Source organism: Micrasema longulum, unplaced genomic scaffold, assembly GCF_059751315.1.
Source record: "Micrasema longulum isolate JH-2025_06_02 unplaced genomic scaffold, ASM5975131v1 h1tg000333l, whole genome shotgun sequence".
NCBI lineage: Eukaryota > Metazoa > Arthropoda > Insecta > Trichoptera > Brachycentridae > Micrasema > Micrasema longulum.
Window position 1 is genome coordinate 210186 of NW_028277537.1, and position 25289 is coordinate 235474.

Sequence of the window (25289 nt, forward strand, 5' to 3'; positions counted from 1 at the left end):
AAAACCGAAATTCTTGAGTTCTTTTTATTTACTCAAATATTAAAATTTTCAGGCCATTTCCTAAAAGTCGTAAATAACTTGTGTTGGAAAAAAGGAAATCGAGTTGTGGTAGAGTGGGATTTGAACCTGGGATCTTTGGTCCGCGAGTCCACAATACTACCACGGCACCACAACCCGGTTCAAAAACACATTGAGTTTAATGTTTGTAATAATTAGTTTTTAAGTTTTTTTTACAACTTTGTATCTTAATAAATACATTACATTACAGAAGACGATTTTAATAATAAATAATAAGATAGGAAATCGTAACTTCAGAATATTCAAAATTATCTAACTGCAAAACGTGTTTGGTTTAAAAATATATATTTCTATTTTTTATTACACAAGATCATCCTATGTTCTTAAAGACGGTAAAATATTTTTAAATGTGAGCTTTTAAAAATATTTCCATAAAATTAAATTCGTGTTCTCCACAATATTCCAATTATGTTTTAAACTACGAGAAGACTATTTATTGACATGATGTTTTAAAATACTAAAAAAATATTTCGCGTAAAATTAACCAGTCTGTCTACGAAAATAATTATACCTTAATAAGAACCTGCTTTACTTTTACGGTGGTTTTAAAATTGTTCAAAAAACAATTAAAAAACTGCGATCATTAATTAAAATTCTCCTAGCGACAGCTTCTATGCACCTTTAAAATTCCGCTCAAAAGTCAGTTATTCAACACAAAAAATACATAAAGGTGAAACACAGCCTTCTTTAATAGCCCCCCTCCACTTTCGGCGGATCCCCACCCCTCTCCACACCTCGCCATCACGTGTCTTCTCACAGGTGATCACAACGACCGTTCAGTTAGGTGTGATCGCTCGTGCCGTTCCCACGCGACCCGCGGAACACCCGATCATCTGATACTCCGCGATATCTCAAATCCAAAATCGCGATCCATGACTTGTGAAATAAATACATCTTCTGTTGCCACGCGCTCTTGGCACGACTCTACAAAAAAGTGATTGAACATTATTTTGGCGAGCAAGGACACTTTGATTAGATTGCTCGATAAAACGATAGCCGCGCTTTTAAATTATTAATCGCTAGGATTAATAATCAGAATTAAATCATTTGTGTGAAAGCTTATGGCGATCAATCGTACATGTAGGCAATCACATTAGTACAACATCAATGTTATCGTTTGATCTTAGAATAACAAACTAAGCCACACGAAACGTCAAGAGCATAAAGGTATAAATTAAGTGACATGACTATAGAATTAGAAATAATAACGTGTGCCTTATATAAATATACTATCATTGCGGTATAATACACCCCCCCATTGAAGTTATTATGATTTCTCGTCGATAAACTTTTAAGTACTCATTGTACCCTTTTCATTCTTCATTGTGACATTCTTTGCCAGTGAAAGATGAAAGTTGAAAGCTGAAGTTCTTTCAAAGAAGGTCATCAAAAAGGTGAGTACTCTTAACTATTCACGCACAGTATTAATTTGAAATTAACTGATAATACTTTTAAAAAAATAGTACTTCAAAGTACTATTTTTTTATTACTATACGATGGTTTTGTAACAAGCTGAAGCAAGCTTGCATCGGGGCGGGAATTTCAGTATTTTTATTACCTACTAATCATTTCATTTACCATTGTTATAAAAAGGCTTTGATTTGTATAAAACAATAATATAATTTATTATACAAGCATTACTACTACCCATTCTAGATTACGCTGATGTTTCCATGACTGATTTAAGCTGTGAGCAACTCGATAAACTTGAACGACCTCAGAATACATGCATAAGGCACATTTTTGGTTTTAGGAAATATGACCACATTTCTGATCATCGTAGGCAACTAAAATGGCTTAAAATCAGACAGCGGAGAGACTATTACTCCCTCTTACTTCTGTTCAGTGTACTTCATAGTCCTAACGCTCCTATATATCTGCGTGAAAAATTTCAACTCTTATCAGTTCATGGTTTACCTCTTCGTTCTTATTCTCAAGGCACTCTCTTAATACCCATCCAAAATTCCTCTTTCTTCTCTAACTCATATAGTGTCCATGCGGCTCCACTGTGGAATCATATCCCATCCACCATCAAAGATGTTACTACATTATCTCTGTTTAAATCACGTCTGAAGAAACATCTCCTTTCTCTTTCTTAATCTCTCCTCCTTTCCTCTCTCCTCTTTTTCCTTTTTTCTATTGAGTAATAGTTTTGATTAATGGTAATTTATAAACAAGTACCTTTATTTATATTTTTATATTTCTTTAGCTTTTTTTCTATTGAAAATGTTCTGTAATTTAAATTATAAAAATAAAACTATTATTTAATGGGTTGGTGGGAAAAAATTGCCATTTGGCAATAAGCCCGCCAATGTACAAATAAAATTAGGTACAAAAAGTTAAACAAATAAAAAAAATCTTTAAAAAAATCTAGATCAGATATATAGATGTGTTAGGACTATGTAGCATATTGATACGGATGAAATTTATCTGACTAAATTATTATTATAGATACATGTCCTACGAACTAGGCAGCACGTGAAAATATTTTAAAATTTTACTAATTCTTGGACAAGTTGGTTTAATTATGGGTTATGTTAATTTTACCTATGGGGTAAAATCTAGTCTTTGTCTACAGGACTTAGGACAAACTCATACATTGTTGATCATAAAATAAATGCCTAGAACGCACTCGAAGCTTACTTATCAAGATACCTTAATGCAAATATTAATCACGGTAATATGTAATTAGCAATGCAACTGATGTTCCACTGATTGTTTTAAAGCCAATAAACAAGCTTATGAAAGCTCCAATGGATTGAACTTTATTGACAAATAATATATATATATATTAAATTTTACGTTAACAATGTTTATAATCATAGAATCTCAGAAACTATTGAATAAACTATTAAAAAGTACAATAGGCATGATCGTGGCAAGGTCTATGCAGACATGGCAAGCATTTACCTTAAGATGCAAATGTTTCATTGTTTTTTTTTATATTAAAAAAAAATAAAAACCGTATAATAGCATAAAAAACAATACATACAATAAAAAAATTGAACACTTAAGGTTGAACTTGCCATAAAAGAGTCTGGATTTTGTGTTTGGCAAGTTTGCAAAATGATATGTAAAAGAAACAAAAATGCAAAACTCAGTAATACAATAAATTAAAAATTAAAAAATTTTAAAAATTAAGAAAATTTAACACATAAAAAATAAATAAAAACACAAAATTAATAAATTGATATACACAGCCACATATAGGCATATATTTTTATCTTCAAAATACGGTTAATGTTAATTATGTCAGAAAGCTTTTCTTCAATTTATCCTTAAATTTTCCGTAGATTTTGTGGTAAATTATTGAGGCATCATGTTCTCAACCTTCCCGTAATACGGTCCGATGGGAGGCTCTCCTTATGCACCTGGAGCATACAACACTTTCCGTTGATATCCTCCACTCTAAAAACATTAAATTCCTAGAACAGTTCGGTAGTTTAGAATAAGGATGGTATATATAGTTTTATTTTAATTTTATTTTTTTGTAGAACATTTAAGGATCTAAAATGGCCGTTAAAAGCCCCTCTCCATCCAACTACTGCATATTGAATGATTGCCTGTACTAGAGCATAATAAACTGTCTTCAATTGATCCGTCGATAAAATACCTCTAAGCTTTAAAAATATGTGCAATAGTTTGCTTAGTCTTTTGCACATTTAATCTTTTTGTTCTTTCCATTTCATATTTTGGTCGATTATTATTCCCAGATATTTTATGTTAGATTTTTGGTTAGGGTAACACATTGAGAAGGACACTTTGTATGGTCCCCGCAGTTTTTGTCGTAAGATTTTTGGTCTATGTGATTAGGTCTATTTTTATTGTTTAATGTGAATGTTAGGTAGTGGGTTTTTTCTGAATTCATTGTCAAGTAACTTTGATCTAACCACTCTTTCAAAACTGTTAAGTCTATATTAGCCACTTTATTAACATCATTCCAAGTTTTTTTATTAAAAATTATCACAGTAGGTATTATCGGCGTAAGAAATGAGTGGTAATTTATAAGTTGTTGTGTTTCTACACTACAATATTTCCTAGTCCCTGAACTGGCCCCTAAACCGTAAGACTAATCATCTTTAAAAGAAAAAGGCCAAGATACGCTGCGATTGGTGTACCAATACAGTGCCTTAGGTGTGGAAAGGGAATTATAATGATGAAGATTTAAAAAAAAAAATAGTTTAAAAAATTAAAGGTTTGGTCAAAGTTCTTTAAACTTTACGTAATCGAGCTGATTAAGAATTGATTAAAAGCTAATTTTTCCATTATTTTTTATTTGGGGTTAAAGTATGGTGTGGCGTTTTATTTTCTCTGCCTATCCCTATAAGAAACGGATTAAAATTCTGTTGTTTAGAAAAAAAAACCATAATTGTGACAATAATATTAATTTATTTATTTATTCATACAAAGATGCATATTACAAAAAAATAATATCGTATCCCTAACTCCATGAGGCCAAGAGCCCTGTAATGAGTTAGGATAGAACATAATTAAAATAAAATAAAATAAAATTAAAAAAAAATAAAAAAAATAAAATAAAATAAAATAAAATAAAATAAAATAAAATAAAATAAAATAAAATAAAATAAAATAAAATAAAATAAAATAAAATAAAATAAAATAAAATAAAATAAAATAAAATAATTAAAAGGAAAGCATGCATATTATGAAAGAATACTAAAAATAAAATGTATGCCGGCCTCGCGGTGTAATGGTCAACGCGTTTGCCTACTATGCAAGAGGTCTCGGGCTCGATTCCCTACATGGTTGATATCAAATATTTTTTATTTATCATTATTATTATTTTACTTATTATTTATTTATTTAATTTGGGAAATCAACAGTTCTACATACATATTTATAGTAAACAAATAGATATAATGTATAAACTCAGAACTAATAACAGATTTCTACAAAGTATACAAAGTTAGTAAAGAAAATATATTACATATCAAATAAATACATATAAGTTCATACATATAAAAATGTTATTTTCATGTACCTACCTACTCGTAAATATTTTTCAATAATTAAAGAATTGACATTAAGTTACTGTAAATTGGGCGGGATTAGGACAAGAATGCTTGAAGAGAGGATAAGGAGGGGAAGGGAGATGTACATATTAACATATTATAAACGTAAAATTTTACATTTATTCAAAGTTGCTTTGACTATCTAACTAGGATTATTTACTCCTTTCTAAGCCGGTCAAAAAAACCAAATCAACACATGGAAAAAATAAATAAAGGCAGTAGACATAGTGAGAGTATAGCGAAAAAGATAGTAAAATACGTAGTTAAAAAAACAAATTAAAAAAGGAAGATGATGATTATGAAATATAAAAATTATCAGTTAAAAATAAATTTTAAAAAACATCTGGACAACACGCGTAATAGCATGTTAACAGTCTGCATTACGTAATGGGTTAAACAGCTCTTTAATTAATGCAGAATATAATTGTCAAATTAATAAATATACATTTATTAAGATTAACAAATTACAACAGGGATGGAGAATACCTTAAATAAGGGAATATGGAAGTCAAGGCATTTACAGGGCTTATGACCTGTCATTGGCTGGTTTAAGTGGCCACTTTACACACTGTGTAACATTCACCATTTTGCCTATGTTTGAACATCCATATTTCTTCAATTCTTCCATCTGTTGATTTTAGTGAAGTCAAAGAGCTGAAACCTTGGCAAAATGGTGAATGTTACACAGTGTGTAAAGTGGCCACTTAAACCAGCCAATGACAGGTCATAAGCCCTGTAAATGCCTTGACTTCCATATTCCTTTATTTAATGTATTCTCCATCCCTGTTGCAATTTGTTGATCTTAATGACCCCCGAGGGTGTGAAATCCAGTCTTTTGTCAATGAACAATTCGACAAACTCAAATATTGTAATATATTTATTAGCTCTTTTACGGTTCTATGAACCTTTTACATAATTACAATAAAACCAGTGTAAAAAACACAACAAATAATAACATACTATTTTTAAAAAATAACAAAAACATCGAGAAAAGTATACAATGGTAAACATGTTTATAAAATAAAGGTAAATAAAAAAAATAGCAGTTTTAAAAAATGAGGAAGAGAAGAAAAAAAAAGAAAGTGCTCTAAAAGGAAAGTTAAAAACTTTACTTCATGGTTTATATAAATATAAATATTAAACAATAATAAATTAAAAAAATAATTACATACACAAGAGTAAAGAGTTATAAAAAAAGTGAAGAACTTATCATTATTTGAATTTTTAATTGTTAATCCTTTTTTAAAACACAGGACTTGATCATCAGCGGCGTGGTATAAAATAATCTAAATCATCGCTGTATTGATTTGCAAGTCGCTGCATACGAATAATCGGCGAATTCAATGAATAATTAGTACCACGATGATGACTGTAAAACAAAAAATTAAGTCTATGTGGAATACGAAAGTTTATTAAAGTTAATAGTTCGGGGCAATCTACTTTATTATTTAATCATTTATAAATAAACAATATACTAAAGACCTCGCAAATCCTATTTGAGTTACTTTCAGTCTTTTCTCATTTTTTCGGTAATTGCATCATTTTGATCTTTTTCCCGTTGATTTTGACACTTTGAGCACCGGCCGTATACACATAGAATTTACCCTGTGCCCGGCCCATTTTTGTGAAATTTCATGCTTTGTGCAGGGTTAAAATACTGGGTTAAGTCAATTTTTACTTCTCATATTTATTTGAAACAATTTAATAAGTCATTTTTGTATGACAGTTTTGCCAACATTGGCCTTTATGGAGAGCCACATTGCAATGTTCGCACATATACCTACAGCGTCTCACTCCTTTTTTTGTGCTTTGTATCCTGGAGCCGTGTAAACAAGTAATTATAATAACCACGCGTTGTGTCCCGGTCCCGTGTTTTCACAAAGTTTACCAGCAGCGAAAAAGTACTAAAAGTCACTAGATGTCAATAAAATGCACTTTTTTGAATAGCTGGTAAATCACATCCACGGGACCGGGACACAACGCGTGGTTATACAATCACGTGTTTACACTGCTTCGGGATACAAAGTGTTAAGGCCGAATTATTGCTTTTTTTTTTTTTAATGAGTATATTTCTACTTTTGTCATCAGCATTATCGGCATCAGCATTTTGTCACCGGCGTATCTCAAATTTGATATTCGTCTTATGTTAGTAGAGATGCCCTTGTCCCATTCTCAAATACTGTTCTCATTACATATTCAGTATAAATATTGAATAGTAAGGGTGACAAGACACATCCCTGACGAACTCCAGCACGAGTTTCAAATACACCCGATGTATGATAATACTGTTAATTTAAATAAATACGAAAATTGGCAACATTTTTTTAACGTACCCACAGAAATATAAAAACAGGTACCATATACATGTCCGCCTCGTGCTCAAATGGTCAGTGCATCTGTCTACCATGCAAGAGGTCTCGGGTTCGATTCGCGGTATGGTTGACATAAAATATTTATTTGAAAAACGGTTTCTAAACTAGAAAGTTTCATAGTCTCTGGACTGGCACATGAAGCCGATCATCACTGATCATCTTACCTTAACGTAACAAAAAATATTAACACTTTGTATCCCGGAGACGTGTAAGCACGTGTTTATATAACAATGCGTTGTGTCCCGGTCCCGTGTTTTCACTTGGTTTACCAGCTTTCTAAAAAAGTTGAATTTTATTGACATCTAGTGACTTTTATTAGTACTTTTTTGCTGCTGCGAAACGAGTGATTTTCAAACTCAAAATGTTACAATTTCAATGTAAATTTTGATAATTGAAACGATTTTATTCATAAATATTTTTAACCCTTGATTTATTATCTTTTATATGAAAATCATTATTAAAAACAGAAGTGCTTTATAGTTATCATCATTACATCCCTTACTGCATCCAATAGTGGCTGAGGCACTGCATTAAAACACAAAATGCAGTTTACCTAAATTTATTACTTGTCATATGAAAGTAATGATTTTTACTTTGGCTTTGTATTTAATAATATAAAGAAAAATATAAATATATTTTTTTTTAAAACGAAATATTTGAGTTCTTATAATTTACCCAAATATTTCATTTTGAAGGCCATTTCCAACGAGTTGTAAATAACTCACTATTAGAAAATGGGAATCGAGTTGGGGTACAGTGGGATTCGAACCACGAACCTAAGGTCCGTGAGTCCGAGACACTAGCCACAAGACCGCAACCCGATTTTAATATAATTGGCCTATAATGGCTTCATTTCGAAAATTAGGATTTTTGTTATGCCTGGTGTTTTCTTTAAATAAATATAAACAAATAAATAATTGTGTTACGTTTTAGGTGTCTCTCCATGGACAATGATATATTCAAGTATAAAATTACCTTTAAAACCAATATTTTACCTCAACCATCCCAAGAATTCAACTATTTATAAAGGTTAATTTTTATTTTTTATTTATCAGAAATATAAATTATCAAGTCCTACTGAACTGCATAAAATGCAGTTTGTCGGCAGGTGCTTATAGTTAAGTTCTAATATATCTACATAATATTATCTCTTAAATTCTATAACATATAAAAAACTCATTACTTTGGAAAAAAATGAAAATATGTTTTCTCATGTGCATCGAAAATATGTTACACGCAGAAAAATTAAAATTAAAATTTGTCTAAAATAAAAAAGAAAAGCACAAAAAAAAATCAGTTTAAAAAGCACGATCTAAAAGCCAGATTTTCAGCATACGTTTTTCTCTTGAGCCTGATAAGTGTTTTTGTTTTTTTTATATTTAATGGGAGCATATTATACATTTTTGGTATATTGTCCTCTTAACGTTATTTTCTCGTATTTATTATTGAGTTAAGGGAGAGCTAGTCCATCTACACTAGTGAACCGAGTATTATATACATGCTCCAATTTATTTCTATATTCAGATAGAGACTATTACTAATTTAATCCTTTTCTCATATTTTTTTTATACTCAAATTTGGCTTCTTAAAATACAAAATGTAGAACTACTTCAAATAAAAATTGTGTGGATCAAATTGCTTTGTATTTTAAATTTGACATCTGTGGTTGCTTAGCCACCGAATTAATTACAGCAATGACATTCTGACATGCGAATATGGCCTTTCGTGAACAAAAGGTCTTGGAATTGACTCAAGCATCCCAAATGCGCAGCTGTGCTTTGTCGAACAAACAGTCCCCGGATCGACGCTGGATTTAGGCAAATGTTCATTATTTGCTGACTGATTTAATTAATTCACAGATTATTGATTGTAAATACTAGCTGCGCGATCGCGCGTCATTCCATCATGTGTTTTGAGCGAAAACTAGGTTGGTAAATATTTGTACCAAGAAATACACGTAATGAAATTAAATTTAAACTTGATACAAAATCGCTGAATAATGATTATTTATTTATTTCACTGTTTTTAAATGTACAGATTTTCATTGTTTCAGGTCCCGACTAGCTAGTAAATTCCTGTGTTCAAGCAGGACCTTCTTTTAACATGTGTTTTTTTTCATTAAATGATGCTTAAAAATTTTAATAATAATTATAGTATCATAAAAAGAAAAATAAACATAAATTAATAACAAAAATTGAAGCATAAATTCAAATAAGAAAATATACTATTTATAATTAAAAAATGAAACGTAAATATAAATTAGAAAACATACCCATCATAATTAAAATTGAATTATAAATATAAATTAGAAAATAAAAAATAATATATCAATAAAAAGAAGATGTTTGACAATTAAAACCAACACATAGAAAAAATTTACAGGATATAAAAAGGTTTACTCCTTTTCCACTTGCTCACCATTTTCTTTTATGCATTGTAACTGACAGACGCCTTTATATCAGGGCCCAATATACCCGATTACCATCTAATAAACTGCCCGGTGAAATAAATAACATCTTAATGAAATAAGAGCCGATAAATATTTATTTTTAAATCAATTTCCAAACATCATCAGCTCTCTCGTGTCTAATGGTAAACATTGACCCTCTCCTTAGATCTCCACGTCTCCCTATGGCGAGTGAACCCCATCCCATCAATTATTGCAACCCGTCTTATGCCATCAGACCACCTTGCCCGAAGCCTGTCGACACTTCAATGTGTGATAATTTTGTTTCGTTAAACTGTGTTTGTGGGAAAAAATCTGGTACAAGCAACTGCTAGAACAGTTTTACCAAAAAGATTTAAACTTTTATTTAAGAAACAGTATGACATTTTTTCACTTTCGGAGAGAGGGAGCGATGGCCACGGTTTGATGTTTTTGAATAATTTTTCGTTTTTATGGGGCGGGGATGAATACGATTTTGCCCATGCACATCAAAACTTTTATTTTTAAAAACAGTATCATTTGACACCCATGCTATTTTTTTAATCACAGTAACAGTATAATTTTTGTGAAACTGTTTCAGAAAAATACGTATTTTAAAATAACAGTCGTAATTTTTTTTTACCACCTCTAGTCTCCACGGAATGACGTACTGCAGTAGATTTTCTAGGATTTTTTGCATTCAAATGTACTAAATTTATCTGTCAACAGACATTTTGTTTAAATCGGACATTGAAATAAATTAATGCATTTATTACAATTAAAACTTATTATTTTATTTTTACATATTTTAAACATTTTTTTATTACATATCCTTTTTTATATTTGATATCCCGTGTATCTTTTAATTGTGTTTTTGTTATATGGAGTATATATAGTGATATTAATTGTTAAAGTTTTATACGTAATATATTCGTCCCAACTCAACACAGGACTTGGGACTTGTGTCTCAATAAATGTTATAAACATTTAAAAAATCATATAACTCAAAATGAGACCATATTAAGGGACCTAATAAATTAGGTTAATATAATTTTTTTTTGATTGCTCACACTGCTTACTTAACGATAAATTTGAATTGTAAAATGAAATCTTTTTTACCCTATCGAGTCACCCAATTGTTTTATTATTAACTAACGAAGTAATTAAATAATTCATTAAAATAACAACTGATCAAAGTTCTTTGACAAGTGAAGTCTGTCCCTGTAGCGTCTAGGTTTCTATATATTATTTACAGCAACTCCCAAGCAAACGTAACATGATCGTAACACACGACGTTTGCCGTACTCTATAATCAGCAATACTTATAATATTTCCACTCGGAAAATTCTTTTTGCGACAGCACCAACATGCTTACTTACGGCTAGTTTATGGAGAAAATTAAAGAACTAAAAGGTTTTGATGAATAATTTAGTTCAGTAAAACGACCAACGCTTTTTCTTTGTTGGAAAACTTATAATAAAACTGTGCTTATTTTAATCGCCTTCAATCTGAAGTGCAACTATACATAAAAAATCAAATCAATAATTTGTTATTTCACTTTGTCTGTTTATTTGTTTATCAAGATTTACAAATATTAGTAATTTTTACCTACCTGATGAATGCAGGTGATGCAAGATTACATTTTTTCGCATTTAAGAACCTATTTAAGATTTACGTCTTTCGTATAGTCAAATTATATTGTAATATATTTATTTTTTATACCAAAACAAAATGCAAAATTGTAAACACAAGATTTCGTTAATAACGAAATTTGAAAGTATTTTGTTTAAGTGTAAATGTAACAAACAATACGAGCCTTAAAGATGTCAAGATAGCCATGAAACAGGTCACTGGTAATTACAAATTTAATTGGATTTAAGGTACTTCTAAACGAAAATATGAAACTAATTATTAATGGGGCTTTTATCATTTTTTATTGAAAAGTGCAATTTTTACGTTTATTTTGAATGGAAATTTTACAAAACTTAGTTTGCGGAAACTTTACACTATACTGATTGTAACAAATACCACAACAAAACAAAATATTTTTTATTAAATTTTTTGTTTTGTATACCATTTTGTGAAAAGGACCTAAATTATATTTGGAATATAAAAACTAGAATTTTTTTCAGGCATTGCCTAGTATGCGAAAGAATTCATTCAGACGAATCTCTTCACAACAATAAAGGTTTTAGCTCTTTAACTTCACTAAAACCAACAAATGGAAGAATTGAAGAAAAATAAATGTTCAAACATAGGCAAAATGGTGAATGTTACACAGTGTCTAAAGTGGCCACTTAAACTAGCCAATGACAGGTCATAAGCCCTGTAAATGTCTAGACTTCCATATTCCCTCATTTTAGGTATTCTCCATCCCTGTTGTCATTTTTTAATTTTAATGACTCCCGAGGGGTGAAATCTAGTCTTTTGTCTACAAACATTTGGACTAACTTAAATATTGTAACCAATTATTGATTTTTACTGTAATCTTACACTCCGCTTATCTACGAAATAAATTTTAATTTTGTTCTTGCCTAAATTAAAACATGATTTGACCAAATTCAACAAACGCTTGTAGATGGACATGTCAGAAGTCGGAATAATCGGCGCACGTGCATGTAAAAATTCAGGGGAAGTGAGGTCGGTATGTAAATATAGAGTTATATAGTGTTTTTTCTGCTTTGCCTACCCCTAAGACAAAACGGCACAAATGATTGATTTCTTTTTTGCTATACAAAATTTAAAAACTGCCTACATTTATCTCAATTAATTATTTTACATAATTAACATATTACAACAGAGATTAAGAACATCGAAGAAAAGGTAATATAGAAGTCCAGGCATCTACAAGGCTTATGATCTATCAATGGCTGGTTTAAGTGGCCACTTTACACACCGTGTAAAATTTAACATTCTGCCCATATTTTAACATCTATAGTCCTTTAATTGATATTTGTGAAGTTAAAGAGCTAAAACCTTTATTTATGCGGGTGAGATTCGTTTAATTGAATTATTTCACCTACATACTAATATCATATTAAAACTGTGAAAAAACAGTCGAAGAAAACTTGAGTAATATATTTGTAACGTATATTGTGTCAAAACCCTTTTTGATATATTTACCCTGTAGTTTAAGAGATTATTTTAAGTCAGGTTCTATTTTACCTGATTTTAATTCTAAAAGTCTATATTTTATATTCCCTCGGAAAAATTTAGCTATTATTTCATAAATCCTGATGTTTTTGTTATTGATGTAATGCCGCATCATGCAATAAGGGTGACACAAGTAAGAGGTTAGTATTAAGGGTTGATATTTCCCTAAGTGCTACAAATAGTAGGCAGTGCTTAGCCTAATCATAGACAAAGTAGGGCTTTATTGTTACGTCGTATATGCAGTGGCTACTCACTACATAATATATAATGTTACTCGACAGGGTTGAAACTGAATTTAATTTATGATTTTAACAAAATAAACAAACAAATACGTTTTACACTTTTCATTGATTTCATTTATAATTTTTCGCCAGTGAGCGGATAACGGGAGAGTCGGCAATAAATAAATAATAGCAATATAATAACCGAACACCATTTCGAATCGTCGGAAAAAGTCTATGCATTTCCAACAGAAAAAAAAAAAAAAAAAAAATATCTAATGAAATTTGCTATAATACATATTATTTAAAGCATAAACTTTGCGTCAAAACATTTCAATAAATGTCAGCATATAACTTTCCTACTTTTCTATGTCTACAGGTTTCGAAACATTCCCGTCTCTTCGTCAGGACACTAATTGCACCAACTAAAAAAAAAAATGTTTTTATTACGAAAGTGGTTCATAGACAGAATGTTTCTGTATTGATTTATTATTTACGTAAAACATTCTTGAACTCAGTATTTTTATTTCTCATTAAATACAGTTTTATTATTTTCTTTTTAACCTTTTCTTTCCATTCTCACTTATTTTATTTACATATTATAAACCTTCTAATATAGGTTTTTTTTCTGTAGAGATAAATTGAAATTTTCAATTTCGATGTTAATAATTTTATATGTGTATATTATTATGTTCGTACACTTTCATTTAAATTCTTCTGAGCACGATGGCAAACTATTATTTAATAGTTTATCGGGGCAAAATATGACAATAATTTGTTTTTATTTGTAACAATGTGTATTTTAATCAATAAAGATTCTCAACCAAAAAAAAACATGCACATTCCACTTTACACCTTCATAATAATAGTACTAATATGCAAAGGCAAATAGCCTCAAGCTAAAAATAGTAGTTTTGAGAAAAGCGGGTTAAATATTTAATTTTGTTTTTTGCTATATTTTCGAATTTGAAATAAGTTTTATTATTCAAACTAAGTTTAAAAGTTAGAATACAGTTTTTAGAAATGATTTATACGTGTTTTTGACATAAAAGTAAAGTAAGCTTCGTAATAATTATAATAGAAACAGAAAAATAAATAAAATACTAATGTAATGTTTATGATTTTATGTCTAACAGGAGAACATGCCGCGTCAGCAGATCTCCCCGCCTGCTCCGCTAACCCCGCCGACCCCCACTTCTCCGCGAGGGCGGGAGGCCCCGTGGGAAAAGGAAGGCCTCACCTTGGGCGCCTACTGCGAGAGGGAGAGGGAGCGGCTCGGAGCTTTTTCCTTCGTGCCTACGGCGAGGGATTTTACCTTTGGAGTTGAAGGACTCAAGGAGTACGCCAGAGCGAGAGGTGAGATGTTTATTGAGATTTATATGTACGAGAAAAACCATCTAGTAGAAAACCCTCAATCAGGATTTTTATTTTATTTCACACACATAATAATTCTGTGGCTAACGAAGAATACAATAGGGAAATCTCGGATTTAAAAAAAAAAAAAATGTTAAGTAAAATTTTTTTTTTATAATATTATTAAATTTGTAATTTTGAATTCTCGCAAAAACGGTTATCCCATTAGCCACGCCCCTAATACGTCCTGATTCATGTTTATTTGTTCCTGCCATTCAAATTTGCTTAGAACATTGTCACAAATCTTGACGTCACAACTGTCAAGGCTAAACATGTTGCGGTTTTCTAGCGACGTATTTTTTTTGAGTTCAAACTTAATTAATAAATATCGCGTAGCGATCTATTCGTTCTAAATATACCTATATATGTCATCGCCGTTAAGGCGAAAGTCACTTACCCTGAAAAAGTAAGTCATGAATTAAATACGACTTTTAAAGCGTAATTTTTTTTCTTTAAGGGACAAAAGTTACCAAGGTTCCTTAAGTAGAAAAAAGATGCACAAATCGAAATTATTTTTTATAGAAAAACAATGATGTGACTTTCAATTAATCTCAAAAAGCATAAATCACTAAAGGCAGATATAATTTATTGACAGTTTAGGTAGATTTAGGTAATTCATTTTTAAGTATGATAGTTTTTTTCCAAATTCATTGCTACAAAAAGGGAAAACACTTTTGAGAAGGGAATACGGAAGTCTAGGCATTTACAGGGCTTATGACCTGTCATTGGCTGGTTTAAGTGGCCACTTCACACACTGTATAATATTCACCATACTGCCTTTGTTTGAACATCCACGTTGTATAAACATTTTCATTTGTAAACTATGTATTTGTATTTTATATTGGATTGAAAATAAAAATAATAATAATAATAAAAATATTAAAAAATTGCCAATGACAGGTCATAAGCCCTGTAAATGCCTTGACTTCCATATTCCCTTCTCAAAGGTGTTTTCCCTCAGTTGCATCTAATTTAATTATTCATAACTCCCTAAGGAGTAAAATCCAGCCTGTCTGCAAGAATTTGGACATACTAAAAACATTGTTGATAGTTTTCTTCCTGAAAACAATATTTTGCTCGTATTCAGGTACTGCGTAATAAGTTAAAGATATTTCTTTACAAAATACATATTTCAATTTTATAGTTTTTTGTAATATTTCCTAGTCACTAACTCTTTTGGGTTACATTGTCCAGATTATAAACAAGAAAGTCACTATTTTTAGAAAGTCGTATTTTAGCCAGTTTGCCACATTAAAAAAGTTCCAGATATATGAAAATTTACCCGAAAGAAAAAAAATCCAATGGAATTTATCTAAAGAACACAAAGGAATAGTGTTGTGCTTATACATACATCTGCAACTTACAAAATACATAAACTGCACCCAATGGTGCTTATGGCATTGCATTGTCATTCCAATGAAGAAGTTCAGTGCTACGGAAAATTGGACATAAAAATATTTTCTTACTCGAGGCATAAATTAGAGCAATTAGTTGTCTGGTGAAGTTTCTTGACAATGTGTGAAAGTCACTAGTTTTTCCAAATCAGCTAATGATAGATTTCTGGTTTCCGGGAAGTTATACCGCCAATCAGGACAACTCACTGAGGTAACTAGTGACGTCACGTGTGAAGTAATGAAAAAATACAAAACCTTAAAAAATCGTAGCGATGATAATATAATATATAAAAATATATAAAAAATCGGCTTAATTTGAAAGTCTATAAACAGATAAAAAAATATTTAAAAAACAATGAGCTTCCTCATTCTGACGGTGATAGGGTATGTTAGTTTATTATATTGCTAGTAAACCGGGAGAGACAAGCCCGGGCAAACTAGAGCTGTTGCCACCCCTCCACAGGCCAAAATTTCAATAAACAACAGTTTTACAACTACATTACTTCATTTTCTTTCTCAGCTGAACTCGGAGCCTTGATGTACTGCGCCCCTTTAGGCTACGCCTCCTGTGTTTGGCCCCCACTTCTTCTCCGAGCACCTCCGGCACCACCACCCGCTTCACCACCGAGGACCCCTGAAAAATATACATACGAAGGTAAGAAATAGATGTATCTTCGGTCCCCTGCCCTCATCTGATAGACTGCTTATAGTTTTATTCCCCTTTTGAGATCTTTCTTTGTCATTTAACTGATTTATTATACTACTTAATACCTATATAAAAATAAAGTTTTGTTATTTCAGGAAATAGCAACCATTTTTTCAGAACCCTGCCTTTAAACAATCGATAACATTAACACTTTGAGCACCGGCCGAATACCCATAAAATTTACCCTATGCCCGGCCCATTTTTGTGAAATTTCATGCTTTGTGAATAGTTTCATAAACGTGTCATAATTATGAAAATACTGGGTTAAATCAATTCTAACTTCTCATATTTATTTAAAACAATTTAAAAACTCATTTTTGCATTATAGTTTTGCCAACATTAGCCTTTATGGAGAGCCACATTGCGATGTTCGCACACATACCTACAGCGTCTCACTCTTTTTTTATGCTTTGTATCCCGGAGCCGTGTAAACACGTGATTATAATAACCACGCGTTGTGTCCCGGTCCCGTGTTTTCACGTGGTTTACCAGCAGCAAAAAAATACTAATAAAAGTCACAAGATGTCAATAAATGCACTTTTTTGAACAGCCTGTAAATCACGTGAAAACACGGAACCGGGACACAACGCGTGGTTATATAATCATGTTTTTACACGGCTCCGAGATGCAAAGTGTTAATAAACAAACTTTAAAATGTTAGAAGATAATTTTGTACCATAAAGGATAAACCAAAGGAATCACATTAAAATAAATGTTCAGAAAACAAGATTTTTTGATTGCGTGATTTTTAAAACATAATTGGATAATTTTTATCTATGAAGAACTTTCTATTTAAAATAATGATTATTTCCATAATAATAGTTCACATTGAAATAGCACATCTGGGATGACGGATGTTTTTTTGCAATAATAAAAAGTTAACTAGAGATTTTATTTTTACTTTTGAAAAAAAAATTACGAAAATAGACTTCTGTGTTTTATTTACCCATAAAATAGTTTATTGCGATAATTTCTGCATTTTTAACTTCAAAACGGCAAAAAGGGGGACTCCCGTATTTAATTCTCTATAGTACAGAATTATGTATAACGACTTACGTACTTTTCTATGTCTACTGGTTTTGAGACGAATCCGTCTCTTTGTCAGGGCACTAATTACAGTTTTAATAGTTTTTCCTTTCACCTCCCTCTTTCCTTCTATCTTTAGTTCCTGCTCTCTTAATAGTATAATGTAGATTTAAAGTAATTTATTTTTATTTTTAAACACACATATATAAATAAACGTTTTGTTTTATAGTGAAAATATTAAAATATACCTACAGTATGTTCATATACCACTGATTTTCTCAAATTGAACAGTTTGGGTAGGTAGAAATAACCTGCCTTAAGACGAAATCCCTGCCTTTATTCTTTTTTTACAATAAGGTTTTAAAATTTACCATACTTTAAAAAAATTCAATTTATAACTTTACTTGGCGTAAATATTTACAAAAAGGTTTCGAAAGTAGGTATTAACTATTTTTTATTTTTTAATAATCAAATTTCTTACCAAGCTCTTTCCTGAACCCTTTTCAATATAATTACAAGTTTTAAATTGTTATTTTTTTCATACTTACGTGCGTGGCACCCACACACACGCACGCTTTCCCTTATTCATTCACACACGCACATGCACATGCACATGCACATTCTTCCTCATTCATTCGCACATGCACACATTCACATAAATACAAACGTCACACACATACAATTACGTAAACTCTTTTCTTATTTTCTTTACATTATTAAATTAACAGTGGATTTTTTTTCATTGGCTATAGTATTGTTAATATATTTTTACTTATTTTTTATACAATAGCTGTAAAAATACCAAATAAAATAAAATAAATAAAATTTATTCAGACTATTTATTTATTAAAAACATTATACTTACATTAGTTGATTACAGAGACACAGTTTATTGTGACACAGCCAGAAATGACCTATGCCTGTATGTAAACTGTATTTAAAGTGTTTAAATAAATAATTACAGTAACAAAAGTAGGAATATACAAATATTTACTAACTTTTACATAGTATTTTGATAAGGTTTTTTTTATCGTATCTTATAGCGGTATATTAGCACATCTCTCACTCTTTACAAAGCAACACATTAAAGGTAGCTAAATCGTTTTCCCGATGTCATTTACCTGCATAATAAATATTTGAATGTTTATCGTTAGTGAATTGCCGGCTTCCGTTTTGAGTAAAAAACAACTCAAGGATTGTATTTCTGCATATTGCATTATCTGATAAAACAATTCTGATATGCGTTCTTATTTAACTTGTCCGTATAATTTTCCGTCAATCCTCTATTCAATACAACGAATGTGCTATAACTTTATTAAAATAGTTAATAAAAATATATTATGCTGAATGTCAATCAGTTTTGGAATACGCTATAATTGGATGATATGTAAATTAAACATTGCACGAAAAAATAATAATTGCAGAAAAAACTTTAATAAACAATCTTAAGAGTCTTAAAAAATCTTAAGAATCTTAAGAATCTTAAGAGTCCTAGCCAGAACAAGCTTCTTCGGTAAGTAAATATGATAATTTAATTCTCCGTCTGTAAAACAAACTTACTTAAAAGATCTATTACTGTATGCGAACAAAAAATATTCACTACCTCCCATAACACAAAACACAAATACTAGAGTAATCAGACACTCCACTCTGATGCTGCAAAATACAGTTGAAAATCAACATAACTATCGATCAAACCCTACTTCTATTGTCCACGACGACAATTTATAAGTACTCCGAGTATAAAATTGCAATTAAGAAATTGAAAATAAGGGTGGGGTGAGCACGGATCAATGCCTGGTTCAAGCCAAATACGTAAAAATGTGTTTTTAATTAAAAGTGTTTTTATTCGTTAGTTTTACATGATTTATTTTGTTTAATATGTATTCAAAGCATGTTTCAAAATAATGTAAAATCTTTCCCTAGGCAAATTATTTATATATTTTACGTTATTATTATTTACACTGATTGCAAACTGAAACAGTGTGTTCTCCACAAATGACTTTGCTGCAGACGCGAAAAAGAGGGTCTCTGAGATGCTTTGTTCATGTAGAACGAATGGATGACGAAAGAGTGGTAAAACGGGAATACATAGCAAAAATGAACTGTAACGTGGGACGAGAACGACCAAAGAAGACGTGACATGATCAGACAAACCTAAATCTTAAGTCTGGTCATATCAAAAGCTAGCAGAACCGAAGGGTATGTATCAGAAGATGTATGTGGATGAAGATAGACCTGTATGTCAGAATAGACGTGGGTGGCGGTCCATCCTCTCTGCCAACCCTTAGGGGAAATGGCGTGACAATAGTAGTAGTAGTAGTAGATAAATTGTTAGCGTTTTACGAATGACATAATTTAGAGTATAAAGTTATTATTTTGTTCTCAGTATGGGTAAGATATGTATTTTCATAATACAGTTGTGTAAAAAAAATATATTTTTAAAACCGGTAGAATTATATAAACATGATATTAATAAATCAAGTCATGTATTGCAATATTTTTTCTGGTCAGTAATCACGTACTCTTTAAAGTTAATTTTGAATTTGTCTCCGATACGTTAGAATGTTTCGTAAAGCCTTCATTATCTTAATTTATTAAACTTATGAATCGAACCAATGCGTTCGATTGAAATAGGTTTTCTTTTATATCAATCAACGAATGAAGATTTATTTTGTTAATACTTCCAACAAAACGCGATAAACTCGACACTCTCGGAATGCAGTGTGTTATTTTTTGCGATTTCGTTCATAAATATTCATTTTCTTGTATTTAGCGCAGGAAAACAAGCTAATTTCTTCGGTTACATTCTGAATAAACCAATCTAATTAACCTTATCGTGTATAAATTAAAGCTCTTATCAGTCACATCCTTTCCCTGTTCTGAGCTGTTATCACAAACAACAAATAACTGTATCGTGTATTTAAATAAATATCTCAGCTTTTTTAAATCATGTCTCTTCATGACACTTTTAACCGGATACGCCTTTTAATCAAATTGCCGATTAAAAAGTAATTATTTATGATTCCAGTTTGTATAGTGATTACAAAAGCTTTGTCTAATGAGAATCCACACTATAAACATAAATGCAAAGTGTGTTTGTCTGTTTGTTCGTGTTTTTTTCAACCGAAAAACCGATCAACGTAATTCTTTGCATAGGGATAGCCGGAGAGCCCAGAAGTGTTATAAGCTACTTTTTATCTTGAAAAAAATTCCACGTTCTTAGGGAAAATTCTTAAAGGTAAAATACATTTTTCTTTCATGTTAAAAATGAGCCACCGATTGACGTGATTTTTGCCATAGGGATAGCCAAAGAGCTGATTTATGTTGCAAGCTACTTTTCATTCCGAGAAAAATATCACTTCCTCGGGATTTTTTTTAGTGGAAAAACGAATTAATATTAAAACAGAATAATGATGCTACGTCACCATAGACTAGCGGATCGTCGTTTTTTGTGCATAGAGATAGTTGAAAGACCGGCAATCGATACAGGCTTTTTTTTATTCCGATAAAATTAATCATTCCACAGGGAATTTTTTTATTTTTAAACGACAAAACTAATTTATCTCTAATACCACGCGATCGAAGCGGCGGTGTAAAATATAGTTTTATGTGTATGCACAAAACAACGTAAATAACATGAAAATAGTGTTTAGCAGAAGGTTGGATGAATTTTTAATGAAAAGAAAAATACCTCACTATGTTGCATTACGCCGCATTCATAGCATGTTCATTTACGTCATCTTTTATTATTTGAGAATATTCGTGTTTTAATTAATTTATTTGTTTATTACAAGAGTACCATTGTAATAAACGACTTAAAATATAAAACAAAATATATCATAGGAAAAAAACTCACTGATTATCTAATTTCGCAAAAAAAATTTACATTACATAAATTTGAAACGAAAAGTATTTCAAACTCAGAATAATGACGCTAGCTACGAGAAACTTGCGCATTATTACTCTTTTATTAGATTTCATAATATTGTTTATTCGTAGTGATATTTTTTATTTTATTTATTTATTTATTTACATACTTACGGTTATTGTACATTTTTTGAGACAATAAGTCCCAACTCCATGGGACTAAAAGTCCTGTGTTGAGATGGGACGAGCAATTATTTGACACATACACATGAGTATATCACCACAAATATAGGATTAGAACCATAAAAAATAACTATAAAAAATATTTTTTTTAAACATATATATGGCACATCAATATAATAAACAGTAAACTCAAGCGTTTGGAAAATCATCAAGAAATTTCCTACTTAAATCCCTCCCACTAAGGAAAATACAGTCCTTAACTCCTTTCTTGATAATATTTTTTGTCCTTGAGAGCTTAATACTTTCTTCCAAAATAATAAACACTCTCGGTGCGATAAATGAGAGATGTCTCTGAGCAAAAGTCGTACGGGTTTTAGGTATGACATAATTCATGCTCTGGGGAAACCTCGTACGGACATTCTGCTGAGACTTGTAACTTGTTTTAATTTATTTTCTATTTTGTATAAATCATTCCTATTAGTATTTTTTATGAAAAATAAAATGTGATACTCTAACTTATGTATTTAAGTATAAATTATAAATTAAAATACTCGGTACACCTCCACTTATTTATTTTACCAATCAACGCTGGACTTACATCTATCAAAGCGGATAGTAAAAAGTGGTTAAAATTAAATTATATTGGAAATCAAAAAAATAATTAACAAGTGTTAAAAAAAATAGTTTTTAGTTTGGTTTTATAATAAAAAATCTTTGGGTCAAACATTAATGGTGGAATATATGAATTAACATGTTATTGTCCTGGTTCATATTTGGGGCAAAATAGGAGATCAATTTCACACAGACTGAAAGAACATTTTGTTTCACATACATGTAGATTAAATAACGATGTATCAAACTAGGCATCACATTTAAATTAATCAAAACAAAATTTTGACCAATTAAAAGACATTAAAATTTTAAACGTAGATCATAAAGATCCAGATTAGAAATTTGAGAAATTAATATAATATATAATAATAGCCATAGAATTTTAAGAAATCAGCAGATATATTTTAAAATTCACCATTATTTGCTACCTTAGTTTGATTCCGTGGACTTAAAATAATATTTAGTTTTATATAAATGATCCTTGTACTGTATACTATTTACCAACCAGTAGGAAGATGCCTGTTAGAGGGATGAAGCGCTAATTGGTCAAATAAGTTAGTAGAAGTGCACCGAGTATTTAAAATTAATAACAAATATTTAAATACAAGTTATTGTATTTATTAAATATAAGTTATTATATCATCACAATGGAATTCCATCAAAAATTGACAATAAATAATTGAAATGCTTGCAGACTGGCTGGATTTCCTCCCTAGGGAGTTGTTCATATTTTTATTTAGCGCAAAAGAAAGGGAATATGGAAGTCTAGGCATTTACAGGGCTTGTGACCTGTCATCAGCTGGTTTTGGTAAAAGAAGAAGCATAACAATTGGAAAATAGTTTTCAGGCGTTGCCTAGTAGGTGAATTAGTTCAGCCGGATGAATCGTACCCGCGTGCTAAAGGTTTCAGCTCTTTTACTTCACTAAAGTCAACAGATGGAAGAGTTCAGGAAATGTGGATGTTTAAAAATAGGCAGAATGGTGAGTGTTACACAGTATGTAAAGTGGCCACTTAAACTAGCCGATGACAGGTCATAAGCCTTGTAAATGACTAGACTTCCATATTCCCTTCTCAAAAGTGTTTTCCCTCTCTGCTGCAACAAATTTAAACATCTAAATTAAAATACGTTTTTTTTATTAACAGTATTTTAGTTTGTCTAAATTTTTAAAGGCAAGGACTGGATTTAACCCCCTGAAGTTATGAATATTTACATATTACAACAGAGATAGAGAACATTTTAGAGAGGGTATTATGAATGTCTAGAAATTTACGGGGATTGGTTGGTTAGTGAATCTCACCCGCATCAATAAATTTATCATCATCATTCATAAAAAATGAAAATATGTTATTATTTACCGTTGAATTTACTCTATTTCCCGCAGATGAGGATCTACCTCTAAACTTGAGCACGAAGCACAGAAGCAGTTCCACGCGCCCCAGCGGCATATGGTCTCCCGGTAGTCTGTGCGAGCAAGAAGAGACCAAGTACTCAGATTACCAGGACACCAGCCGCCACACGTCCAGCCCCGACGCCTTCAGCCGCCCTGACTCCACCGGCACGGTGCTGGACCTGGGGCCGTCCCCGCGGGACATAACCGCAAGCTTCGGGAGGCGCTGCTCCTCGTCCGCCAGCTGGGACACGGAGCCGGAGAATGGAAGCATCTCCACCACGATGTCCGTCGGGAAAGGAGACACCTTTGTCGGAAAAATAAGCGGGAGAAGCGGGGGCTCCAGTGAAAGGAACTTTCAGGTAGGAAGATTTTCATTTTTAAGCTTTTGAAAGCTGATCTGAATGTTATATTAATCGCAGTGTGTGTCATTGCGTAGCCCCAATATTGTTTAAATTGTGGCAATTACGATTGATGACGCTTTTAAGTATTTCAAAAAAAAAATCTAAAATATTTACACAATTATCTTAAAATTTAAATAAATAAAAAATAAAAATTCCTATACATTGTTTTCAAAGTTTTATAACATCAATAATACACTGTTATTGGGCCTCCTGGTCTGATGTGCTGCAAATAAAAAAAAATAAAAAATTAAAATAATAATAATTACACATAAAAATAGTTGCACATTAAACCGTCTTTTCTTAAGAATGAAGACTACAAATAAACAAACCATCACGCCGTTTTCTGTAGGGGTAGGCAGATAGGATAGAACGCCATTTCACTCTATCTCGCTTCCTCTACATTCATATAAACTATAATTAATAATAAAAATATTGTAACCTCACTGGGGTTACTCGTACCGAGGACACTCAACAATATACTATTTTTTAAATATTTGAACATTGAGAATAAACAAAGAAGACTGATTTAATAAACATATTGATTATATCAGATTAGTTTCAAACAAACAAACCATCACGCCGTTTCCCCCTAAGGGTAGGCAGAGAGGATAGAACGCCATATCACTCTATATTTGCATACATACCTCGCTTCCTCTACATTCATACACTTTGCCACGCACGCACGCCGATTATTCCTACCCTTGACATGTCCATCTACAAGTATTTGATGGACTTGATCGTGCCATGTCTTTCTTGGTCTTCCTCGTTTTCCGCATCCATCAACATTCGCATCGTAGATCCTTTTAGCCGTTCTTCTGCTGTCCATTCGTTCTACATGTCCAAACCAACGCTGTACCCTTTTCTTGATTCTGTCGATAATGCATGTCTCAGTCTTACATAGTTTACGGATCTCGACATTTGTGCACTTATCATACATTGATTTACCACACATTCGCCTGAGGGATCTCATTTTACAGCATTAAGCTTATTTTCATAACTATTTTTTCAAT

At 31.2% G+C, this 25289-nt stretch overlaps 1 protein-coding gene across 1 annotated transcript in view; it reads left to right on the plus strand.

Annotated features, from left to right (window-relative positions):
• The first annotated feature begins 843 nt into the window (after positions 1-843).
• The window catches only part of LOC148282394 (uncharacterized), a 50314-nt gene continuing 25868 nt past the window's right edge, over positions 844-25289 (plus strand). Inside the window, exons 1-4 of the mRNA XM_088225132.1 lie at positions 844-1472; positions 14419-14638; positions 16610-16744; positions 23870-24237. Of these exons, the coding sequence (XP_088081258.1) occupies positions 14425-14638; positions 16610-16744; positions 23870-24237 (717 nt within the window). The 5' untranslated portion in view covers positions 844-1472; positions 14419-14424. The remainder of the gene's footprint in view (positions 1473-14418; positions 14639-16609; positions 16745-23869; positions 24238-25289) is intronic.